The 21,488-nt window shown below is 43.6% G+C and overlaps 1 protein-coding gene across 2 annotated transcripts in view; it reads right to left on the bottom strand.

Moving 5' to 3' along the window:
• Window positions 1-19,540, bottom strand: part of LOC112219683 (integrin alpha-1) — an 81,169-nt gene extending 61,629 nt beyond the window's left edge. Inside the window, exon 1 of one of the 2 annotated variants that reach the window (XM_024381163.2) lies at window positions 19,185-19,540. In XM_024381163.2, the coding sequence (XP_024236931.1) occupies window positions 19,185-19,227 (43 nt within the window). In that variant the 5' untranslated portion in view covers window positions 19,228-19,540. The remainder of the gene's footprint in view (window positions 1-19,184) is intronic. The other variant, XM_024381162.2, reaches the window with a different exon arrangement.
• Between the last annotated feature and the right edge of the window lie 1,948 nt (window positions 19,541-21,488).

The following is a 21,488-nucleotide window of genomic DNA, read 5'->3' as shown; positions in this document are numbered from 1 at the left end:
GGGTCAAATACTTATTTCCCTCATTAAAATGCAGATCAATTTATAACATTTTTGACAAGCGTTTTTTTGGATTTTTTGTTGTTATTCTGTCTCTCACTGTTCAAATAAACCTACCATTAAAATTATAGACTGATCATTTCTTTGTCAGTGGGCAAACGTACAAAATCAGCAGGGGATCAAATACTTTTTCCCCCTCACTGTAGTAGTTGCATTTGCATTTGTTTAGGCTGTTTTCTAGAGACATTTATTTGAACTAATGATGTGTTCGATTTCACCTGACAAAGGTCACCGTTGTTGAGGAGGAGCTAGCCAACAGCACAGCTAGCACAATCACTTAAAACTGAAGATTTCACCTGACAAAGGTCACTGTTGTTGAGGAGGAGCTAGCCAACAGCACAGCACAATCACTTAAAACTGAAGATTTCACCTGACAAAGGTCACCGTTGTTGAGGAGGAGCTAGCCAACAGCACAGCTAGCACAATCACTTCAAACTGAAGATTTCACCTGACAATGGTCACCGTTGTTGAGGAGGAGCTAGCCAACAGCACAGCTAGCACAATCACTTCAAACTGAAGATTTCACCTGACAAAGGTCACCGTTGTTGAGGAGGAGCTAGCCAACAGCACAGCTAGCACAATCACTTCAAACTGAAGATTTCACCTGACAAAGGTCACCGTTGTTGAGGAGGAGCTAGCCAACAGCACAGCTAGCACAATCACTTCAAACTGAAGATTTCACCTGACAAAGGTCACCGTTGTTGAGGAGGAGCTAGCCAACAGCACAGCTAGCACAATCACTTAAAACTGAAGATTTCACCTGACAAAGGTCACCGTTGTTGAGGAGGAGCTAGCCAACAGCACAGCTAGCACAATCACTTCAAACTGAAGATTTCACCTGACAAAGGTCACCGTTGTTGAGGAGGAGCTAGCCAACAGCACAGCTAGCACAATCACTTAAAACTGAAGATTTCACCTGACAAAGGTCACTGTTGTTGAGGAGGAGCTAGCCAACAGCACAGCTAGCACAATCACTTCAAACTGAAGATTTCACCTGACAAAGGTCACCGTTGTTGAGGAGGAGCTAGCCAACAGCACAGCTAGCACAATCACTTCAAACTGAAGATTTCACCTGACAAAGGTCACCGTTGTTGAGGAGGAGCTAGCCAAAAGCACAGCTAGCACAATCACTTCAAACTGAAGATTTCACCTGACAAAGGTCACCGTTGTTGAGGAGGAGCTAGCCAACAACACAGCTAGCACAATCACTTCAAACTGAAGCTGGAAAGGCTGTAAACAACCTGCACTTCATTTCCTTTGACCTTCTATTGACATTTCTTTGCATATATCATTATGAATTATGCTGATTCATGATTTCGACTGGCTGAGTGAAGCTGCCTGCCTGTCTGTTCATTACTATGGGACAGCTGGAGATCGAATCTGAATATTGAAACAATTTTGCAAATGTCAGAGAGACAGCAAGGTTTATACAAATGTGTGCTATTGAAAACAAATTGCTAGTCTAAAAGAAATGGGAGATAATGTCTACATGCTTTTTAGAGTGGAGATCAAGTTCATAAATTGTTTGGCTGGGCTGATGAGACAGTGGATTGTGCAGTGAGATGGAACAGAGTAAATAGGCATTTTAACATTATAGCATTAGCTGGTGGTAACTTGTGGAATATACACAGGCTGGAATGCGGTTTTAACCAATCAGCGTCCAGGATTTGACCCACCAGTTGTATAAAGGGACATAATGCACACTCTAGAGTGACCTTCAAGACAATCCAAAACGAGTATTCAACAATGCCATGATATATCCAGTCATAGTCTCTCACACTCAATGAGCTTCTAAGAATGATCCAGCATGGACACCTGGAGAATTCTTAGAACAGAGTGTGAGAGAGATTGGAACTACATAGCTGAGTTTACATGTCCAAGAGCATTGTGTGTCCATGCTGCTATGGCATACTTCATAGAACATCAGCGTGTGTAAGAGGAAATACATTTGACTGCAAAGTCGATAACTAGCGTCGACCACAGACTCCGAGGTGTGATTGTCGAGACATGGCTTGACCGCGTGCATATGAGCACAGATGCGTAAGAAACATGATGACACACGATGTCAGCGCCAGCCTCCCCTGCAGCGTCAATACGTTTTCAAACCGTTTCTCAGACAAGAGCATCCTGCAGCTTTCTCACACATTCATGCATCCTGCTCAACACTTCCTCTCCTGGCTGCAACTCAGCATCAAAGGAACAAACAAGAAACAAAAAACTGAAGTAGACAACATAGCTGAAATGTTGAATGCTAAGAATCTTAAACGTTTAATTTCGTGGTGCACCGAGGCACTAACAAACACTAACAAACTGATAAACAAATGTAGGAAAGGCTCTCGCCTTAAACAAGCGTTGGATGAGATTTATCCAGTCTGTGGATAGGCAATTAGTTTTATGGTGCGAGCCAGCGACGTTCCTGCTTGTGTCTACTGCCAAACTGCAGTGTGTATTTGTTAACTTGATGGAAACTTGTGCCCCTGCCATATCTGATATGCCCACGACCCACAATCTGCCAGCAAAACAACAAAACGATTACAACTGCGTACATAAACATGCTGCCTGCACTCAGAATTCTTCCTCTGCTTGATAGCCTGACAGCTACCTCAGCAATAGGAAGCGGCATTAGCACTTTTCTTGATCTTCTATCTACTAACCATCACTGTCAATGAACATAAAGTAACAGTATATCAACATCGTGATACACAAAAACAGATGTTCATCTAACAACTCACTTGAGGTTTCCTCACAGCACGATTGTTATATTTTGAATTCAACACAAACGTTTTGATAGTTCTGACTCAATTATGTGTATAGACATTAAATTCCTTCAAGTATTATAGTTAGCTGCTTTCCAAGCCAGTACTTGTGTATGTTGGCATGTACTAACAGTGATGTTTGATCATTAGGTCATTTGGTGTTTGATATTCCAAAGCTAAACACTTCCACAAGGTAATTTTACTTAATGGGAAACATCACTATTCCGGGCTCTTAAAAGCTTTGCAAACACCAGCTGTGTATGAGATCTGTGAATACATAGGATCTGCTTCCAGGAGTCAAACTCCATGCTTGTTACAGTAGATACTATCCCCTGGATGCACATTTTCTTGGATATTTTACCCGATGTCTTGTTTCACTATTTACACGTTATTTGTTTACTGGTTATAGATCACATCAAGTCATATGTATTCTGATATTTCAGTTCTCATATTTTGTTTCTGTTCCACTACACCTCATTGATGTAACCTCACAAATAAAACCTTCCTGACATCTAGTTTTTGGTTCTCACAACAACAACAAAAAATACTTGTTGTAAGAACCAATAAGCTTCTTGCTTCCAGTGTTTCATTTAGGCCGATAAAAGAGAAGACAGAAGACAGTGGTTCGGCCCGTCAAACGGACAGTAAAGGAATGTTTTTTTTTAAGCTCCAAGTATGGAGAGAGTCGGTTCAGAGTGAGGTCTTCTGGGAGATCTGGAGCATCCGTCAGGGGATGCTCTGGATTTACGACCGACCACGCAGAGGGGAGAGAGGGGAGACTGCCAATGTCCTGGTTAGGGTAAGGGAAGGAAGTGGACGTCTGTCTGTTGGACAAAGCTTGACCATTACTCCCTCTCATCAGACCTGGGTTCAAATACTATTTGCTTTCTTTCAAGTAGCTACGGTTGAAGTCAGAAGTTTATATACACTTCGGTTGGAGTCATTAAAACTCGTTTTTCAACCACTCCACACATTTCTTGTTAACAAACTATAGTTTTGGCAAGTCAGTTAGGACATCTACTTTGTGCATGACACAAGTCATTTTTCCAACAATTGTTTACAGACATTTTATTTCACTTATCACAATTCCAGTGGGTCAGAAATTTCCATACACTAAGTTGACTGTGCCTTTAAACAGCTTGGAAAATTCCAGACAATTATGTCATGGCTTTAGAAGCTTCTGATAGGCTAATTGACATCATTTGAGTCAGTATAAGGTGTACCTGTGGATGTATTTCAAGGCCTACCTTCAAACTCAATGCCTCTTTGCTTGACATCATGGGAAAATCAAAAGAAATCAGCCAAGACCTCAGAAAAAAATGGTAGACCTCCACAAGTCTGGTTCATCCTTGGGAGCAATTTCCAAATGCCTGAAGATACCTAGTTCATTTGTACAAACAATAGTATGCAAGTATATACACCATGGGACCACGCAGCCATCATACTGCTCAGGAACAACAGCAAAGGACCTTGTGAAGATGCTAGAGGAAACAGGTACAAAAGTATCTATATCCACAGTAAAACAAGTCCCATATCGATATAACCTGAAAGGCCGCTCAGCAAGGAAGAAGCCACTGCGCCAAAACCGCCATAAAAAAAGTCAGACTGCACATGGGGACAAAGATCGTACTTTTTGGAGAAATGTCACCTAGTCTGATGAAACAAAAATAGAACTGTTTGGCCAAAATGACCATCGTTATGTTTGGAGGAAAAAGGGGGAGGCTTGCATGCTGAAGAACACCATCCCAACCGTGAAGCACGGGGGTGGCAGCATCATGTCGTGGGGGTGCTTTGCTGCAGGAGAGACTGGTGCACTTCACAAAATAGATGGCATCATGAGGCAGGAAAATTATGTGGATATATTGAAGCAACATCTCAAGACATCAGTCAGGAAGTTAAAGCAAATGGGTCTTCCAAATGGACAATGACCCCAGGCATACTTCCAAAGTTGTGTCAAAATGGCTTAAGGACAACAACGTCTAGGTATTGGAGTGGCCAACACAAAGCCCTGACATCAATCCTATGGAAAATTTGTGGGCAGAACTGAAAAAGCGTGTGCAAGCAAGGAGGCCTACAAACCTGACTCAGTTACACCAGCTCTGTCAGAAGGAATGGGCCAAAATTCACCCAACTTATTGTGAGAAGCTTGTGGAAGGCTACCCAAAACATTTGTCCCAAGTTAAACAATTTAAAGGCAATGCTACCAAATACTAATTGAGTGTTTGTAAACTTCTGACCCACCGGGAATGCGATGAAAAAAATTAAAGCTGAAATAAATAATTATCTCTACTATTATTCTGACATTTCACATTCTTAAAATAAACTGGTGATCCTAACTGACCTAAGACAGGGAATTTTACAAGGATTAAATGTCAGGAGTTTTGAAAATCTGAGTTTAAATGTATTTGGCTAAGGTGTATGTAAACTTCAGACTTCAACTGTATATAGTTTGATTGGGCCTGCCTAGAGTACTGGTTGAGGGCAGAGGAGGGACTCCCAATACCAGGACCATGGTTAGGGTGAGGGATTGGACATTTTTCTGTTGGACAAAGCTTGACTATCGTTCCCTCTCCCCCTCTTCTGTTATACCCTGACCTGGGTTTAAATTCTTTCTAATACCTTTGTTGAACCTGCCTAGAGTGCCAGATGGGCGATTTTAACAGGGACTACTTCCTTGGTTCCATTGCATGAGGCAATGGAGTGGAGTTCACCAGATTAAAATCAATTGTATTATCCTATTTTTGGCATATACAGTGCATATCAAATTAGCAACGGTTGCAATCATTTGCTGTGGGTCTGTGGATTCAGCCAGTCTCCTTTTCTCCAGACTCATAAATTCAGCCAGAGCACTAATGTCTAAAGACAAACTGACCAGCTTCCACCCCACTTATCTTCTAACAGCCAGTGAATTAGTAATTTAATCAAATCAGCTGCAGCAGCGTTCCATACATAAATCAGCCTTCAGACAGTGAAATAAATGTAGACTGTCCATTTTATCTAGGGGAGTAGAGATAGATACACTGTAGTGCCTATACACACAGGCTGAAATATGGTGAAGGGAAAACTCCTCTAAAGAATGCTGAGGATTCTCTTTGCATAGACTTCAGTTGACAGACATATGGTTTGTTGTCTGCTCCGCTACGTGCGATCCACCCGATTGCGACGATAGAGGGAGCCACCAACATCCACCCGGTAAGAATGTGGTGCAACTCTCTATAAGCACTTGCCCAGCCTCCAAAGTTCTGTATGTCTCTCAGCAGCGGATTCATCCTTATCGTTTCACCCACCTCCAGCTCTGGTAGGTCTCGAGCCATCCGGTCATAGAAGCACTTAGAGAGCTGCTTTCTGTGGAGCAGTTTGTCCGTGACCATGTCGCAGGGCTCAAGTAGCTTGTTAGCTACGGGGATGGTAGTCCTCAGAAGGCGTTGCGCTGGGCTGCTGTCCATGTTTTCGGTGGGTGTTCCTCAACTGTAAGATGGCTTTCCAGGGGTCGTTGCTGTCATGCAAGCCCCTGTGTAATAGGTTTTTTGCAATCTTGACAGCTGACTCTGCCTTGCATTTGCCTTTGGGTGTCTTGGAGAGGTGGTCAGGTGGTCAAACGCCCATTCTGAGGCGAAACCCTTGAACTTTTTAGTGAATTGTGGGCCATTGTCCGTGCTGACCTTGTCAGGTTGGCCCTGCCTTGCAAACTGCAACCTTCTTCGTCTCTGTAGACAAGTCAGGGAGCAGTTCAATTTCTCAAAAGTCAGAGTAGTGATCAACAATGACAAGATAGTCCTTTTGTCCGTGGCTGAATAAGTCCATGCTGACGATTTGCCAGGCCCTTGTGGGAAGTTTGTGTGACATCATGGTTTCCTTCGGCTGTTCATGAGGGTACTCGTTGCATGTGGTACAGCTGCTGACAAAGTCTTTCATTTCTGCTTGAATGTTTGGCCAGTAGAATGTTTCACATGTCTGGCGGTAGCATGCGTCACCTAAAACTGGAGTGTATGCGGGTAAGCATCTCTGGACGTAGTGATTTGGGGATAATGATCTTCTGACCTCCGAACAAGATGCCATTTTGCACGCTGATCTCATCTCAAAAGGCCCAGTAATCTCTCACTGTAAAAGGTGTCTCCTATTTCAGGTACGGCCGACCTGTGAGGACCATGGACTTCAGTGACTGTAGGTGTTCGTCCTCGTCAGTGTGTTGCCTGATCTGGGCTAGGCAGTGATCTGTCACGTTTAAGTAGTCTGCCTGATTGATTTGTTGAACATCTTGTTGTTCCTGCTGTGGCGAACAGATGGCATGCTGCTGATAGGCAGTGTCTCTGCCTGTACATTGTCCTGTTGCCCTGCTCAGTGTCTCACTAATGTACATATCTGGTCCTGGCTTGTAGATTACCTTCAGGCTGTAGTTTTGCAGAGTCAGGAGCATGCTTTGAAGCCTTTTGGGCGCGTTGAGAAGAGATTTACTGAATATAACAATGAGTGGTTTGTGGTCAGTTTCAGCAGTGACCAGCAGGAGAAGACAATGCTGAGGCACTCTTTCTCAATTTGTGCATAGTTTTGTTCGGTGGGGGTGAGTGCTCTCGCTTCAAACGCAACGGGCTGGCCTTCCTGGAATACAAGTCCGCTTTGCCTGGAGTTGCTCTGGATTTTGACAGGCTTCGTGACGTCGTAGTAGCGCAACACTGGCATGAATGAAGCCAGAGATTTCATCTCCTGCACTACAGCCTCGTGTTTCAAATCAAATCTAATTTTATTTGTCACATGCGCCGAGTACGACAGTGAAATGCTTACTTACAAGCCCTTAACAACAATGCAGTTTTAAGAAAATTCCTTAAAAATGTAAGAGAAAGAATAACAAATAATTAGTGAAAGAGCAGCAGTAAATAACAATAGTGGGGCTATATACAGGGGGTACCGCTACAGAGTCAATGTGCGGGGGCACCGGCGTCATGGTAACTCTACATGTACGTAGAGTTATTAAAGTGACTATCCATTGATAATAACAGAGAGTAGCAGCAGCGTAGAAGAGAGGGTAGAATGCAAATAGTCTGGGTTTGGGTAGCCAGTGCCATGGTGTGTCTTTGTCCAGCAACCGGCGCAGAGGCTCACAGACTGCTGATAGGTGTGGCATGAACTTGGCAAGATAGTTTGCAAAGCCGATGAGACGCTGTACTCCTTTTGCATCAGACGGGTTTGGCATGTCGAGGATCGCTCTGACCTTGTCTGGGTCCGGCTTCAGGCCTTTTGCCGAGAGAATGTGGCCATGGAAGTGGACGTCTTTCACCTTGAACTGCAGCTTCTTCAGGCCAAGGCGAAGCTTAACTGTTCGGCAGCGCTCCATCAGTGCCAGGAGCTACACATCGTGGTCGCGTTCTGCTTCTTCGTCTCTGTCACCACAGCCTACAGTTAGGACATCATCAGCGATGGGTTCAATGCCCTTGAGCCCAGCCAGTAACTCGTGCTGCTTGTGTTGGTATATCTCAGGCGCCACTGAGACACCAAATGGGAGCTTGAGTCAGCGTTTCAGACCCCAGGAGGTCCAGAAGGTAGTCATGAAGCTGCTTTCTTCGTCCAGCTTGCAATGAAGGCATGCATCTCGGGCGTCCACCAAGGTGAAAACCCTGGCCATGGGAAGCTTGTAGAGGACATCCTCCAGTGTTGGCATGATGTCATGGGAGTGTTTCAGTGAAGGAATGCATCTCGGGCGTCCTCATTTGAAATTCCCAGGAATATTTGTCACGAATCAGTTCATCTTTCAATCCCTCATATTCACAAGTAGCGTATCTTTTTCTCAAACGGGTTACACAGTTGTGTACTGACTCACCCTCTTCCTGTTTGCAGCTTCCAGAAACAAACTGCTCGTAAATGACGTTCCTGGTGGGTTTGAAGTAATTCTCCAATGCATCCAGTGTGGCCTTCACCCTGTTGTTGTGCTGTGAGGGTGAGATTGTGCCGGTAGATAGGCCTGCATTCGCTGCCCATTAAGCTCCTCAGAGTTGCCGCTTGGACCTCGTTGGGTTTCTCATGTAGACCGGTCGCCAGCGCATAGTCCTCGAATTCATCCCTGAAGTTGTCCCAATTAGTATTCCAGTCCCCTGTGAGAACCATGGGATTTGGTGGCGGAATGTTCGCTGCCACAGCGATGGAATAAGAGATCTCTTTGCCGTCAGCCATCGAGGTAGGTAGTGATGCTAGCTAGCCAGCTAACAACGAGTTGATCAGTGGTGTGACTAACGTTAGCAGTAAGAAACGGTATGTGTTCGCATATGGAACGTAACTGCGCCTATACTGTAACTTAACTACTGTAATATTTGTGTTGTGGAGAAATGACCAGGCAGGAACGGGAGTACAATTAGTTTAGTTTAGTCAAAACCTCTCGTGCTCTACAGCCCCCGGCACAATAGTGTGCATGTGCATTTCCTGTTAGGTGTAGTAACATAACACTGTCGTAATACATTACTGCTTAGTAACAGCACAGTAACTCATATAAACAGATGTAGATCACAGATACTACAGCTACAAAAATAACAAACGTGTGGGTTTCGAGACACTTCTGATACCATGTTCCAGTACGATATATTGGAGAAAAGAATAAAGACAGACACAAATGTCAAGTTCAATAGCCTTCTTCAAGCATTGTATAAGTCCCTACATACGGGGTCCGGGGGAACAGCCCAGCTAGTCGATTACAGCCAGCTAGTCCATTAACAATTGTAGCCTAGTCTAGTAAGTTGACCATGTGTGTTAGGGTGACCATCCCGTTTTTTCCCGGGACAGTTTCAGCCCCATTTCAGGTGTCCAAACTTTTCAGGCTACAACAAATGCAGGCCTAATGCAGTCCTAATCAAAGGCAATCGCTGTCAGTAGGCATACTTTTTGGTGTTTTGTAACAGATGTCTATTTCCATTCATCAAATGGCGCAGGAACATGGACAGGTAGCCTACTTTTTTAAAGGGATTTGTTTGACAATCAAATGAAAATACCATGACTGGTGTTCACGCCACATTAAAAGGTAAAAATTGTTCACAGTTTAAATTATTATTATTATTATTATTATTATCTTTATTATTAGGCCCATAAAAAAAGTATGTGCAAAGCTCTTGCTTTCAACATAGAGTCCACCCTCCCCCATGAATGTCATGGTGTAATGCGTGTGTGTGTGTGCGCGTGTGTGTGTGTGTGTGTGTGTGTGTTTTCAAGTGTCCAGAGTAAGTTGACTTGTTCCAGTCCCACACACCTCTGATTGAAGCCAGATGAGCTCTCCTCCAGGTCCTAAACCAAACACCTGCACTCCCATCTCTGTTAGTGTTAGGTTTAAATGCTGCCACCGCAGTAACCAGATGTGGGCCCCTGAGCCATGCTGGAACAGCTCTCCTAGTACAACATGGGATTTGTCAGTATGGTCCCAACCAGTATGCTCCTGCCCAGCCCCTCTTGTTCATAAACAATCAGGCAGCTCACAGAGGGGTACAAGGCCATAGACGAGACCAATACTCAGGAAGAGTAGCTTGGACAGTAACCATTAAACAAAGCTCCTCACACGGTTATTATTCCAAGAAGGGGAGGTGTCAAATAAAAAATACAAATAAACGTTATTTGACGCTTTGTAAACAACAGGTGTAGACTAACAGTGAAATGCTTACTTACAGAGAGAAAGAAAATAGAGAAATAATAGAAAAGTAAAACCTGTAAAAATAAATGTAATAATAAATGCAGAATGAGTGACGATAACTTGGCTATGTACATGGGGTACCAGTACCGAGTTGATGTGAGGGCATGTATGGAGGACGTTTTCCCACTATTATAGCTGTGGATATGGCTGTGTTCCATCTGGACTATAGCAGTCTCGGGTCAGTTTCATTAGAGCATGGAATGGAAAACGTTTTGCAGCAGAATGAGCATTTCTAGCTCTCCCCAGGCTGTAATGCAAGGACTGAGGCTGCCTGGGTGTGTAGTAGGTGGTCAGTGGGGATGGGACCCAGAGGTTACAGGGAAACTCTTAGTCCATGTCCCTGTCCCAAATGGCACTCTATTCTTTATATAGTGTACTACTTTTGACCAGGGCCCATGGGGAATAGGGTGCCATTTGGGACTCAGCCTTGGTGTGATGTGATAGCTGCTAATGTGAGCCTCTATCTCCAGCTGCATATCTAACTCAATTCTCTAATGATGGTCACGGGCCTGCATCACATGTGAGCGTAGGAATCTGAGAGTCAGAGTTGGCTTTACAGAAACAGAGGAGCGTTTCAGGGTTTCAGACCCAGTTCCAGGTTGTGTCCCAAATGGCACCATCTTCCCTATATAGTGCACTACATTTGACCAAGGCCCATAGGGCTCTGGTCAAAAGTAGGGCACAATATAAGGAACATATACAGTAGGTGCCAGGGAGGCAGGCCCAGTCTCCAATATGTTGTTGGTACTTTCCTCCCTTTTTGCACTACAAGAACATGACCTGAGAAGTTAATTCAGTACTGCTGGATTTACAACTGAGTGCTCAGTCACTGAGGGACTTCCCAATACCAGTAACAGGCATATCTATTTCCAAAAACGTTCAATAATTGGTCTTCACTGTCAGAAACCCCACACCTGGTTGCATGACATGAGGTCTGGCTGTGGACTAACACCACACAGGAACTTCATTTAATTCACTTCAGATTATTTATTGGACGTATGTTCCCAATTTTTCCCAGTTATCATACACAGTAAACGGTTTGTACTCGAAAATACAGGCCATCAACATTTTGGCAAAAAAAAAAAAGTGTATTATATCAATATTCTTCCCTAAGACATAATAACAGTTAATAAGAACCAGGACAGTTCTAGAGGCTACACTCATACAGGTTCACTGTTTCTCACAGTCAGTTAATAAGAACCAGGACAGTTCTAGAGGCTACACTCATACAGGTTCACTGTTTCTCACAGTCAGTTGCACCACTGACTCAACTGCTCAATTAGGCACCACACTATCTACCAAGAGAGTTTTCATCTATATTCTTTGTAGCTGTCTATTTACCACCACAAACCGATGCTGGCACTAAGACCGCACTCAAATGAGCAAACAGGAAAACGCTCATCCAGAGGCGGTGCTACTAGTGGCCTTGGACTTTAATGCAGGGAAACCTAAATCCATTTTACCTAATTTCTACCAGCATGTTAAATGTGCAACCAGATGGGAAAAAACTCTGGACCACCTTTAGTCCACACACAAAGACGCGTACAAAGCCCTCCCTCACCCTCCATTTGGCAAATCTGACCATAATTCTATCCTCCTGATTCATGCTTACAAGCAACAACGAATGCAGGAAGCACCAGTGACTGGGTCAATAAAAAAGTGGTTAAATGAAATATGTTCCGGGATTCTTCCGATAGCATTGAGGGGTACACCACATCAGTCACTAGCTTCATCAATAAGTACATCAATGACGTCGTCCCCATAGTGACTGTATATATATGCCAAACCAGAAGCCATGGATTACAGGCAACATCCGCACTGAGCTAAAGGGTACAGCTGCCGCTTTCAAGGAGTGGCAGCTGTACCCGCTCGTGAACTGTGGCAGGGCTTGCAAACTATTACAGACAACAAAGGGAAACACAGCCGCGAGCTGCCCATTGACACGAGCCTACCAGATGAACTAAATTACTTCTATGCTCGCTTCGAGGCAAGTAACACTGAAACATGCATGAGAGCATCCGCTGTTCCGGACGACTGTGTGATCACGCTCTACGTAGCCGATGTGAGTAAGACTTTCAAACAGGTCAACATTCACAAGAACTCAGGGCCAGACGGATTACCAGGACGTGTACTCCGAGCATGCTCTGACCAACTGGCAAGTGTCTTCAGTGACATTTTCAACCTCGCCCTGTCCGAGTCTGTAATACCAACATCTTCCAAGCAGACCACCATAGTCCCTGTGCCAAAAGAACACTAAGGTAACCTGCCTAAATGACTACCGAGCCGTAGCACTCACGTCTGTTGCCAAGAAGGGCTTTGAAAGGCTGGTCATAGCTCACATCAACACCATTATCCCAGAAACCCTAGACCCACTCCAATTTGCATACCGGCCCAACAGATCCACAGATGATGCAATCTCTGTTGCACTCCACACTGGCCTTTCACACCTGGACAAAAGGAACACATATGTGAGAATGCTATTCATTGACTACAGCTCAGTGTTCAACACCATAGTTCCCGCAAAGCTCATCACTAAGCTAAAGACCCTGGGACTAAACACCTCCCTGTGCAACTGGATACTGGACTTCCTGACGGGCAGCCCCCGGGTGGTAAAGGGAGATAACGACACATCCGCCAAGTGGATCTTCAACACGTGGGTCCCTCAGGGGTGTGTGCTCAGTCCCCTCCTGTACTCTCTGTTCACTCATGACTGCATGGCCAGGCACGACTCCAACACCATCATTAAGTTTGCCGATGACACAACAGTGGTAGACCTGATCACTGACAACAATGAGACAGCCTATAGGGAGGAGGTCAGAGACCTGGTCGTGTGGTGCCAGGACAACAACCTCTCCCTCAATGTGATCAAGACAAAGGAGATGATTGTGGACTACAGGAAAAGGAGAACCTAGCACGCCCCCATTCTCATCGATGGGGCTGTAGTGGAGCAGGTTGAGAGCTTCAAGTTCCTTGGTGCCCACATCACCAACAAACTGTCACACCAAGACAGTTGTGAAGAGGGCACGACAAAACCTATTCCCCCTCAGGAGACTTGGATTTGGCATGGGTCCTCAGATCCTCAAAAGGTTCTACAGCTTCACCATAGGAGCATGGTTGCATCACTGCCTAGTATGGCAACTGCCAAGGGACGTTTTCCTTTAGGACGTAATCAAGTTATGATTTAATTATGTGTATGTGTAATTCTGTGTGATTAGTTAGGTATTTAGTAAATAAATAATTAAATCCAATTTTGTATTGCTGATTCAACTTGTTAGCCAGGGTTCGTGAAGATAACCAAGAATTTACAACTTTCAGATGAGACTGAATTAAGGTGACGATTAATATTGACTGCTATTGATGTAAAATATTACTAGGTCTTTAAGAGTTTATTCGGAAGATAACAGCTCTATAAATATTATTTTGTGGTGCCCGACTCTCTAGTTAATTACATTTACATGATTAGCTCAAGCAGGTAATATTAATTACAGAGAAATTATTTTAAAGAATAGCATGTCATATCACTTAATCCAGCATAGCCAAAGACACAACAACATATTACCTCAATTACCTAGATTAACCGGTTCCCCTTCTCTTTCCTGCTGCTCTTTCATTACCTAGATTAACCGGTTCCCTTCTCTTTACTGCTGCTCTTTCATTACCTAGATTAACCGGTGCCCCTTCTCTTTACTGCTGCTCTTTCATTACCTAGATTAACCGGTTCCCTTCTCTTTCCTGCTGCTCTTTCATTACCTAGATTAACCGGTGCCCCTTCTCTTTACTGCTGCTCTTTCATTACCTAGATTAACCGGTTCCCTTCTCTTTACTGCTGCTCTTTCATTACCTAGATTAACCGGTTCCCTTCTCTTTCCTGCTGCTCTTTCATTACCTAGATTAACCGGTTCCCTTCTCTTTACCTGCTGCTCTTTCATTACCTAGATTAACCGGTTCCCTTCTCTTTACTGCTGCTCTTTCATTACCTAGATTAACCGGTTCCCTTCTCTTTACTGCTGCTCTTTCATTACCTAGATTAACCGGTTCCCTTCTCTTTCCTGCTGCTCTTTCATTACCTAGATTAACCGGTTCCCTTCTCTTTCCTGCTGCTCTTTCATTACCTAGATTAACCGGTTCCCTTCTTTCTTTACTGCTGCTCTTTCTGCTGCTCTTTCATTACCTAGATTAACCCCTTCTCTTTCCTGCTGCTCTTTCATTACCTAGATTAACCGGTTCCCTTCTCTTTACTGCTGCTCTTTCATTACCTAGATTAACCGGTTCCCCTTCTCTTTCCTGCTGCTCTTTCATTACCTAGATTAACCGGTTCCCCTTCTCTTTCCTGCTGCTCTTTCATTACCTAGATTAACCGGTTCCCTTCTCTTTCCTGCTGCTCTTTCATTACCTAGATTAACCGGTTCCCTTCTCTTTCCTGCTGCTCTTTCATTACCTAGATTAACCGGTTCCCTTCTCTTTCCTGCTGCTCTTTCATTACCTAGATTAACCGGTTCCCTTCTCTTTACTGCTGCTCTTTCATTACCTAGATTAACCGGTTCCCTTCTCTTTCCTGCTGCTCTTTCATTACCTAGATTAACCGGTTCCCTTCTCTTTTTCCTGCTGCTCTTTTCATTACCTAGATTAACCGGTTCCCCTTCTCTTTACTGCTGCTCTTTCATTACCTAGATTAACCGGTTCCCTTCTCTTTACTGCTGCTCTTTCATTACCTAGATTAACCCCTTCTCTTTACTGGTTCCCTTCTCTTTACTGCTGCTCTTTCATTACCTAGATTAACCGGTTCCCTTCTCTTTCCTGCTGCTCTTTCATTACCTAGATTAACCGGTTCCCTTCTCTTTACTGCTGCTCTTTCATTACCTAGATTAACCGGTTCCCCTTCTCTTTCCTGCTGCTCTTTCATTACCTAGATTAACCGGTTCCCTTCTCTTTACTGCTGCTCTTTCATTACCTAGATTAACCGGTTCCCTTCTCTTTCCTGCTGCTCTTTCATTACCTAGATTAACCGGTTCCCTTCTCTTTACTGCTGCTCTTTCATTACCTAGATTAACCGGTTCCCCTTCTCTTTCCTGCTGCTCTTTCATTACCTAGATTAACCGGTTCCCCTTCTCTTTCCTGCTGCTCTTTCATTACCTAGATTAACCGGTTCCCTTCTCTTTACTGCTGCTCTTTCATTACCTAGATTAACCGGTTCCCCTTCTCTTTACTGCTGCTCTTTCATTACCTAGATTAACTGGTCCCCTTCTCTTTCCTGCTGCTCTTTCATTACCTAGATTAACCGGTTCCCTTCTCTTTACTGCTGCTCTTTCATTACCTAGATTAACCGGTTCCCTTCTCTTTCCTGCTGCTCTTTCATTACCTAGATTAACCGGTTCCCCTTCTCTTTACTGCTGCTCTTTCATTACCTAGATTAACCGGTTCCCTTCTCTTTACTGCTGCTCTTTCATTACCTAGATTAACCGGTTCCCTTCTCTTTCCTGCTGCTCTTTCATTACCTAGATTAACCGGTTCCCTTCTCTTTACTGCTGCTCTTTCATTACCTAGATTAACCGGTTCCCTTCTCTTTCCTGCTGCTCTTTCATTACCTAGATTAACCGGTTCCCTTCTCTTTCCTGCTGCTCTTTCATTACCTAGATTAACCGGTTCCCTTCTCTTTACTGCTGCTCTTTCATTACCTAGATTAACCGGTTCCCTTCTCTTTACTGCTGCTCTTTCATTACCTAGATTAACCGGTTCCCTTCTCTTTACTGCTGCTCTTTCATTACCTAGATTAACCGGTTCCCTTCTCTTTCACCTGCTGCTCTTTCATTACCTAGATTAACCGGTTCCCTTCTTTTTCCTGCTGCTCTTTCATTACCTAGATTAACCGGTTCCCCTTCTCTTTACTGCTGCTCTTTCATTACCTAGATTAACCGGTTCCCTTCTTCTCTTTCCTGCTGCTCTTTCATTACCTAGATTAACCGGTTCCCTTCTCTTTCCTGCTGCTCTTTCATTACCTAGATTAACCGGTTCCCTTCTCTTTCTGCTGCTCTTTCATTACCTAGATTAACCGGTTCCCTTCTCTTTACTGCTGCTCTTTCATTACCTAGATTAACCGGTTCCCTTCTCTTTCCTGCTGCTCTTTCATTACCTAGATTAACCGGTTCCCTTCTCTTTCCTGCTGCTCTTTCATTACCTAGATTAACCGGTTCCCTTCTCTTTCCTGCTGCTCTTTCATTACCTAGATTAACCGGTTCCCTTCTCTTTCCTGCTGCTCTTTCATTACCTAGATTAACCGGTTCCCTTCTCTTTCCTGCTGCTCTTTCATTTTCACCTAGATTAACCGGTTCCCTTCTCTTTACTGCTGCTCTTTCATTACCTAGATTAACCGGTTCCCTTCTCTTTCCTGCTGCTCTTTCATTACCTAGATTAACCGGTTCCCTTCTCTTTACTGCTGCTCTTTCATTACCTAGATTAACCGGTTCCCCTTCTCTTTCCTGCTGCTCTTTCATTACCTAGATTAACCGGTTCCCTTCTCTTTACTGCTGCTCTTTCATTACCTAGATTAACCGGTTCCCTTCTCTTTACTGCTGCTCTTTCATTACCTAGATTAACCGGTTCCCCTTCTCTTTCCTGCTGCTCTTTCATTACCTAGATTAACCGGTTCCCTTCTCTTTACTGCTGTCTTTCCCTTCTCTTTCCTTTCCTGCTGCTCTTTCATTACCTAGATTAACCGGTTCCCCTTCTCTTTCCTGCTGCTCTTTCATTACCTAGATTAACCGGTTCCCTTCTCTTTACTGCTGCTCTTTCATTACCTAGATTAACCGGTTCCCCTTCTCTTTACTGCTGCTCTTTCATTACCTAGATTAACCGGTTCCCTTCTCTTTCCTGCTGCTCTTTCATTACCTAGATTAACCGGTTCCCTTCTCTTTACTGCTGCTCTTTCATTACCTAGATTAACCGGTTCCCTTCTCTTTACTGCTGCTCTTTCATTACCTAGATTAACCGGTTCCCCTTCTCTTTACTGCTGCTCTTTCATTACCTAGATTAACCGGTTCCCTTCTCTTTCCTGCTGCTCTTTCATTACCTAGATTAACCGGTTCCCCTTTACTGCTGCTCTTTCATTACCTAGATTAACTGCCCTCTTTTCATTACCTAGATTAACCGGTTCCCTTCTTCCTGCTGCTCTTTCATTACCTAGATTAACTTCCCTTCTCTTTACTGCTGCTCTTTCATTACCTAGATTAACCGGTTCCCCTTCTCTTTCCTGCTGCTCTTTCATTACCTAGATTAACCGGTTCCCTTCTCTTTACTGCTGCTCTTTCATTACCTAGATTAACCGGTTCCCTTCTCTTTACTGCTGCTCTTTCATTACCTAGATTAACCGGTTCCCTTCTCTTTACTGCTGCTCTTTCATTACCTAGATTAACCGGTTCCCTTCTCTTTCCTGCTGCTCTTTCATTACCTAGATTAACCGGTTCCCTTCTCTTTACTGCTGCTCTTTCATTACCTAGATTAACCGGTTCCCCTTCTCTTTACTGCTGCTCTTTCATTACCTAGATTAACCGGTTCCCTTCTCTTTCCTGCTGCTCTTTCATTACCTAGATTAACCGGTTCCCCTTCTCTTTCCTGCTGCTCTTTCATTACCTAGATTAACCTAGATTAACCGGTTCCCTTGCTCTTTCATTACCTAGATTAACCGGTTCCTTCTTTACTGCTCTTTCATTACCTAGATTAACTTCCCTTTCTTTATGCTGCTCTTTCATTACCTAGATTAACCGGTTCCCTTCTCTTTCCTGCTGCTCTTTCATTACCTAGATTAACCGGTTCCCCTTCTCTTTCCTGCTGCTCTTTCATTACCTAGATTAACCGGTTCCCTTCTCTTTCCTGCTGCTCTTTCATTACCTAGATTAACCGGTTCCCTTCTCTTTCCTGCTGCTCTTTCATTACCTAGATTAACCGGTTCCCCTTCTCTTTCCTGCTGCTCTTTCATTACCTAGATTAACCGGTTCCCCTTCTCTTTACTGCTGCTCTTTCATTACCTAGATTAACCGGTTCCCTTCTCTTTCCTGCTGCTCTTTCATTTTTCATTACTTTTATTTCAGATTTTTTGTAGCTATTTTTTCTTAAAACGGCATTGTTGGTTAATGGCTTGTATGGAAGCATTTCGCTGTAAAGTCTACACCAGATGTATTTGGCGCATGTGACAAATACAATTTGATTTGACTTGATCTGATCATCACTCATGATGACTTAACTTCTGTGTCCAGATTTACAGGTAACGTTGTTCTCTCTTAAAATGTCCCAAACAGAGCTGAAAGAATTAGGGTATAATTGCAGTGGATTTCCATAGTTAGACATGGGAAGGAATAGGATATGCGTACATGTCCCACTATCATATTCACCAGAGAAACATTTATACCGGCCGAAAAGGACCATTTCAAAACCGTTAGATTCTGAGGTCTATTCTAATAAACCATGGCAGTGCACGTGATGAACTTGCTTAACCTTCAGGTTAAAAAATGGTCAATCCAATCCAAGAGTCACTTACAACTAATGGATGCTTTAATGGGTCACGATTACTCATAAATAATATAGAACACCCCTAATGATTTGTGCCCGTCGGAAGCGCACAATAGAACCTAGACCATGTAAGGTAAACCATGCGCGCACGGCACGATGGACTGTTCGCTTGTAATAACATGCATATTCGAGTAAAGCTCACTTACCGAGTGCTGTCGTTAATTTAATATACTGCATTCGCCCGAGCATCTTGGTATCATCGGTCTCCAGGGCGGCAGGAGCGGTATTCTTCGACCCTTCCCGTCTGACGCGCAATATTCAACTAAAGACAGACCTCTCTAGAGGCGCGAGGGGTGACTGAACTACTCTGAGAATTCGCCTGACATTTCCTGTAGTCTAGCATCTGCGTTTGAAGTACAAGAGGAACCCTGTAAGTGCCACTAAACCTAAACTTATTCCGTTTAAAAAAATAAGTGTTATTCTTCTGTTCAGTGGCACGTCACCGCTCCATATCCTCTGCTGCTGCGTAGGCTACTGCGTGGAGTGGACCGGGCAGGGAGAACACGTTTGTGGGAGTTGGCTTGCCAAGCCAACCCATGGGCAAATCTTATCCTGCAAAAAAAACTATGACAGCGAGGTCTGACTCTGTATATAAGAGTAGTTACTTTGGAATGGGGAATCACCACCAATCCAAATCACCACCATTAGTGTTATCCATAGCCAATATATAATTCAAAAGACATTTCCTTGCCAGGTCTTGTAAAGTGATGAAAAAAATTGCAGGGGATTTCAACCTTTCTATAAACTTTCCCTGAAATGTCATGTTTAAATATACAGCATTACTAAAATGATAATGTCAAAGAAAACGAATTGACAGTAAGAAAAGCAATGGAGCTCACATGATGGAACCATGTCACTCAAAATATTTTGCCAGCTATAATCATCCTTCAGTCATGCTTTGCTTTGGTTTTGAGGAAATAGCTCTATCATTGTTGTTTAAAGAACATCATATTTACCACCACCTCATCGATAAACACAATCTGGACGAATAACCATTTCTGTACTTACTGAGCTGCAATTACAGGATCACATTAGCTTTAGATTCAGGTGTTGGGGCGTGCTTCTGGCTTCTGGAGTTATGACTAGCATGTACACAGTATGGTTGACTTTCACAACCCTACTGACAGTTAATTCACAACACCTGTTCTGGAGAAGAGAGTTTTTAAAAAGAATAGAATAATATATGCCATTTAGCAGACGCTTTTGTCCAAAGCAATTTACAGTCATGCGTGCACATATTTTACATGGTAGACAGGGAACAACATCCATAAAGTAGTTGTATGAGGGGTTTGGGATTAGCCTGGAACCCAAACTTATATGTTCTGTTTTGGAGTATATCAGTTTGGATTCCAGGCGAGATTGTGATTACCTCCTGTTGTTAAAATCTCATAAGTAAGAGAACATGCAGCCGCAGAAACAGTAGAAGTGGCAACCTTCAACTTACCACTGACCCATCGCCATTGTTGACATTCTTCTTGTTAGCCCTCTTTTTCCGGAAGGTTTCCATTTCAAATTGAGACAGATTGAGACTGTGTTTGGATACTGGTTACATGAGATGTGTTCCTATTTACCTTGACCCGTCATTTTCCATTTGGGAGGTAATGCCTTAGCAGATAGCTACCCGTCTCTGTTTCTACAATCACTCAGTGGCATGAACACTATGTGTCCATTTCAGTACCGTGTAATAAATATTTCTAGATGTTTCGTACACACAGGATGTCATTCGCTGGGGGTTCACTGCATCTGTTAGTTAACATGTTACAGATGACTGTTATTTACTGTTCATGGATTCTGTGACCCAAACACATGCACTCAAGCATACACACACACACACACACACACACACACACACACACACACACACACACACACACACACACACACACGCACGCACACACACACACACACACACACACACACACACACACACACACGCAGACAAAAGTATTTCCTGTGTCTACAGCCCGCCAGATATCTTCCATGACTACATTTTAAGAAAGACACTGATTAGTGTTCATGTTGTCCCCTTCCCTTCCCACTGTCACTGCCTGTTGATGGCAGAATGGAGAATGTGGATCGTGGTATAGGAGGTGTACATGCTACAGGCGGCTTATCGACGATGCATATCCTGAGCGAATCCTTTGAAATGAATTGAAGTATTTTGGTTTGTGTGACACAACAATATTGGTCATCGAATTAGCCAAAAGGCACAGAAACAATATGTTTAATATCTCTGAACAACTAGGACTCGGTTACATACAAGGAATCTGTCAAATACATAAGAATCTGGAATAAGTATGTCCTGTACATTATATACACTACATGACCAAAAGTATGTGGAGACCTGCTCGTCAAACATCTCATTCCAAAAGTCACGGGCGTTAATATAGAGTTGGTCCCGCCTTTGCTGCTATGACAACCTCCACTCTTCAGGTTTTCCTCAAAGAATT

Source organism: Oncorhynchus tshawytscha, linkage group LG20 (genome assembly GCF_018296145.1).
Source record: "Oncorhynchus tshawytscha isolate Ot180627B linkage group LG20, Otsh_v2.0, whole genome shotgun sequence".
In the NCBI taxonomy this organism is placed as follows: Eukaryota; Metazoa; Chordata; class Actinopteri; order Salmoniformes; family Salmonidae; genus Oncorhynchus; species Oncorhynchus tshawytscha.
The sequence above is the reverse complement of the archived record's forward strand: the minus strand, read 5'-3'. Positions and strand labels throughout refer to the sequence as shown.